We start from the raw sequence: 4,523 nt of genomic DNA on the forward strand, positions 1-4,523 counted from the left end.
CATGGGGAAAGGTGTCGCGAATTGTGAACGCCACATCTGCTGCTGCCGCTGCTGCCGCTGCTGCCGCTGCTGACGGGAGAGGTGGGAGAGAGAGTAGAGAAGAGAGAGTCGGAGAGGGGAGAGGGGGGAGAGTAGATTAGGCAGAGAGTAGGGGAGAGGAGAAGGGGGTAGAGGGGGAGTGAGGAGGAGGAGGAGGAGGAGGGGAGAGGATAAGGGGGTAGAGGGGGAGGAGGAGGAAGAGGGGAGAAGAGAAGGGGTAGAGGGGGAGTGAGGAGGAGGAGGGGGTAGAGGAGGAGGGAGAGGAAAAGGGGGTAGAGGGGGAGTGAGGAGGAGGAGGAGGAGGGGGTAGAGGAGGAGGAGGAGGGAGAGGAAAAGGGGGTAGAGGGGGAGTGAGGAGGAGGAGGAGGAGGGGGTAGAGGAGGAGGAGGAGGGGAGAGGAGAAGGGGGTAGAGGGGGAGTGAGGAGGAGGAGGAGGAGGGGGGAGCGATGATCGAGGGGGTCGACCCGGTGCTGCAGAGTCTGCTGGGCACCCTGTTCACGTGGGGACTCACGGCAGCCGGAGCAGCACTCGTCTTCCTGCTGCCGGGGAGAGGCACGGTGAGAGGGAGAGAGAGAGAGTGAGAGAGAGTGTGAGAGTGAGAGAGTGTGAGAGTGAGAGAGAGTGTGAGAGAGTGTGAGAGAGTGTGTGAGTGTGAGAGAGTGTGAGAGAGTGTGTGAGAGTGTGTGAGTGTGAGAGAGTGTGAGAGAGTGTGAGAGAGTGTGAGAGAGTGTGAGAGGGAGAGTGAGTGAGTGTGAGAGAGAGTGCGAGAGAGAGTGTGAGAGTGTGAGAGTGTGAGAGAGTGTGAGAGAGTGTGAGAGTGAGTGTGAGAGTGTGTGAGTGTGAGAGAGTGTGAGAGAGTGTGTGAGAGTGTGTGAGTGTGAGAGAGTGTGAGAGAGTGTGAGAGAGTGTGAGAGAGTGTGAGAGGGAGAGTGAGTGAGTGTGAGAGAGAGTGCGAGAGAGAGTGTGAGAGTGTGAGAGTGTGAGAGAGTGTGAGAGAGTGTGAGAGTGAGTGTGAGAGTGTGTGAGTGTGAGAGAGTGTGAGAGTGTGAGAGTGTGTGAGTGTGAGAGAGTGTGAGAGAGTGTGAGAGAGTGTGAGAGAGTGTGAGAGAGTGTGAGAGTGTGAGAGTGTGAGAGAGTGTGAGAGAGTGTGAGAGTGAGTGTGAGAGTGTGAGAGTGTGAGAGTGTGAGAGAGTGTGTGAGAGTGTGAGAGAGTGTGTGAGAGTGTGAGAGTGAGTGTGAGAGTGTGAGAGAGTGTGAGAGTGAGTGTGAGAGTGTGAGAGTGTGAGAGAGTGTGAGAGAGTGTGAGAGTGAGTGTGAGAGTGTGAGAGTGTGAGAGAGTGAGTGAGTGTGAGAGTGTGAGAGAGTGTGTGAGAGTGTGTGAGTGTGAGAGTGAGAGAGTGTGAGAGAGTGAGTGAGTGAGAGAGTGTGAGAGAGTGTGTGAGTGAGTGAGTGAGAGAGTGTGAGAGAGTGTGAGAGAGAGTGTGAGAGAGAGAGTGTGTGAGTGTGAGAGAGAGAGAGTGAGTGAGTGTGAGAGAGTGTGAGTGTGAGAGAGAGTGCGAGAGAGTGTGAGAGTGAGAGAGTGTGAGAGAGAGTGTGTGAGAGTGTGTGAGAGTGTGTGTGAGAGTGTGAGAGAGAGAGAGAGAGTGTGAGAGAGAGTGTGTGAGAGTGTGTGAGAGTGTGTGTGAGAGTGAGAGAGTGTGAGAGAGAGTGTGAGAGAGTGTCTGAGAGAGTGTGAGAGAGTGTGTGAGAGAGAGAGTGTGAGAGTGTGAGAGTGAGAGAGTGTGAGAGTGTGTGAGAGAGAGAGTGAGTGTGAGAGAGTGTGAGAGAGAGAGTGTGTGTGTGTGTGTTTCGGCCTTCATAAAAGCTGCTCGCTAAACAGCACTTGCCCCAACAGTCCGTTCAAGGCTATACGGGGGATCTTTGTCTTTGTGTAACTCATAGCTTAATCACCCATGGGTTTGTCACTTGACATTCTGCCAGAAAGCCTTAGGCACTTCACACGGCCTCAAAAATGCACCTAGCCTGGCACAAGCACATGTAATGACTTCACCGTAACTTAATTGGTGACTCAGCCTCAAATGAGTACCTGGTGTGGTGTCTAAACATCGCCACTGGGGAGACAAAGGCGGCCGGGCGTGGTGCTGGCCACCCACCCCCTCGTACTGTGCCGGCCGTCATAGACGTGCTTGGCACTTGCCCCAACAGTCTCCTCAAAGGCTATATGGGGAATCTTTACCTTTGTCCGTAGGTGCTACTCGCTAACAGCACTTGCCCCGACAGTCTGTTGCAGGCTATACGGGGGGCAGGGAGCTTTGTCTTTATGTCCACCAACATTTGTTTGGAAAACTGTTACGTTGTTTATGCAGCATTGTGTTAGTACGTTTTACAGGGGCTTGGTTTGGCCCGATCTTTCTGATGTAGTCTAGATTTATACTTGTAATTTTGATCTGTATTGTATTATGATTGCTATCGGGATCAAACATAGAAATGGAATTTTTTAGCACTTTTTGTACGCAGCATGGGACGGGTGCTGCTTTTTTCCGTAGGATTTCATTGTTTATGTGCGTGATCACCATGGGAACCTCATTTGCCAGTAAAAATATAATTGTTTTTTTACCCTTCTATCTGGCAACAAAACTGACACCTTTTTACAAGGAGTCATGTTTGCATAGACCACAATACCTGCAGCCATAATACAAACAAAAAACATAACTCTGGTAATGTATGCACTGTCCTTGAAGTTGATTGGTCCACACCCGAGACAGCTTTCCTTAGAGCCCAGTCTCACATGGGTTGGACCAGATGACGCCAAAAGGCGCACAACTCAAAGACAATGCACCATCAGAGTATGAGAGCTCGGGGTAAGCATTTACACCATTGGAACCTCATTTGCCAGTAAAAATATGATAATTGTTTTTTTACCCTTCTATCTGGTAACAAAACTGACACCTTTTTACAAGGAGTCATGTTTGCATAGACCGCAATACCTGCAGTCATAATGCAAACAAAAAACATAACTCTGATAATGTTGGACCAGATGGCATCATCTGGTCCAACACCATGTGAGACTAGGCTCTAAGGAAAGCGGTCTCGGGTGTGGACCAATCAACTTCAAGGACAGTGCATACATTATCAGAGTTATGTTGTTTGTTTGCATTATGACTGCAGGTATTGCGGTCTATGCAAACATGACTCCTTGTAAAAAGGTGTCAGTTTTGTTGCCAGATAGAAGGGTAAAAAAACAATTATCATACGTACGTGATGTTTAGATCTGTGCGCAACGAATTTTAGGTGCATCTTGTAATTTTATTGTTGCGGTTGCACCCAAAATCAAGAGCCGAATGGGGCTTGCAGGGTAAATCCTAATGAATGAAACTAAAACTGAAAACTGAAAACTGAAACCAACCTCTTGTCTGCCTTTGTGGTTTTTTTCTCAGGGAAAGGTTCTGGATGGAAGTCTCGGTTTTGCCGCTGGGGTGAGCACCTCACTCCCTTCCTGCTGCCAGATTCCACAACAGGGTGGCAGTGCTGTTCGGACGCTTGTGCGCCTTTGTGTGTGACGTTTGTATGATCTTCCCCTGTTCTACAGAGTGAGTGGAGTTTGTATGATCTCCCCCTGTTCTACAGAGTGAGTGAGTGGAGTTTGTATGATCTCCCCCTGTTCTACAGAGTGAGTGGAGTTTGTGTGATCTCCCCCTGTTCTACAGAGTGAGTGTGTGCCGTTTGTATGATCTCCCCCTGTTCTACAGAGTGAGTGGAGTTTGTGTGATCTCCCCCTGTTCTACAGAGTGAGTGGAGTTTGTATGATCTCCCCCTGTTCTACAGAGTGAGTGGAGTTTGTATGATCTCCCCCTGTTCTACAGAGTGAGTGGAGTTTGTATGATCTCCCCCTGTTCTACAGAGTGAGTGAGTGGAGTTTGTATGATCTCCCCCTGTTCTACAGAGTGAGTGAGTGGAGTTTGTATGATCTCCCCCTGTTCTACAGAGTGAGTGAATGGAGTTTGTATGATCTCCCCCTGTTCTACAGAGTGAGTGGAGTTTGTGTGATGTCCCCCTGTTCTACAGAGTGAGTGAGTGGAGTTTGTATGATCTTCCCCTGTTCTACAGAGTGAGTGAGTGGAGTTTGTATGATCTCCCCCTGTTCTACAGAGTGAGTGGAGTTTGTGTGATCTTCCCCTGTTCTACAGAGTGAGTGAGTGGAGTTTGTATGATCTCCCCCTGTTCTACAGAGTGAGTGAGTGGAGTTTGTATGATCTCCCCCTGTTCTACAGAGTGAGTGGAGTTTGTGTGATCTTCCCCTGTTCTACAGAGTGAGTGAGTGTGGTTTGTATGATCTCCCCCTGTTCTACAGAGTGAGTGGAGTTTGTATGATCTTCCCCTGTTCTACAGAGTGAGTGAGTGGAGTTTGTATGATCTCCCCCTGTTCTACAGAGTGAGTGGAGTTTGTGTGATCTTCCCCTGTTCTACAGAGTGAGTGAGTGGA

At 49.5% G+C, this 4,523-nt stretch overlaps 1 protein-coding gene across 1 annotated transcript in view; it reads left to right on the forward strand.

Moving 5' to 3' along the window:
- The first annotated feature begins 441 nt into the window (after positions 1-441).
- The window catches only part of SLC39A11 (solute carrier family 39 member 11), a 19,074-nt gene continuing 14,992 nt past the window's right edge, over positions 442-4,523 (forward strand). The window contains exons 1-2 of the mRNA XM_061575193.1: positions 442-597; positions 3,478-3,516. Of these exons, the coding sequence (XP_061431177.1) occupies positions 487-597; positions 3,478-3,516 (150 nt within the window). The 5' untranslated portion in view covers positions 442-486. The remainder of the gene's footprint in view (positions 598-3,477; positions 3,517-4,523) is intronic.

The sequence above is a fragment of the Lethenteron reissneri genome, chromosome 57 (assembly GCF_015708825.2).
Source record: "Lethenteron reissneri isolate LAM-NWPU_2019-01 chromosome 57, ASM1570882v1, whole genome shotgun sequence".
Classification (NCBI taxonomy): Eukaryota; Metazoa; Chordata; class Hyperoartia; order Petromyzontiformes; family Petromyzontidae; genus Lethenteron; species Lethenteron reissneri.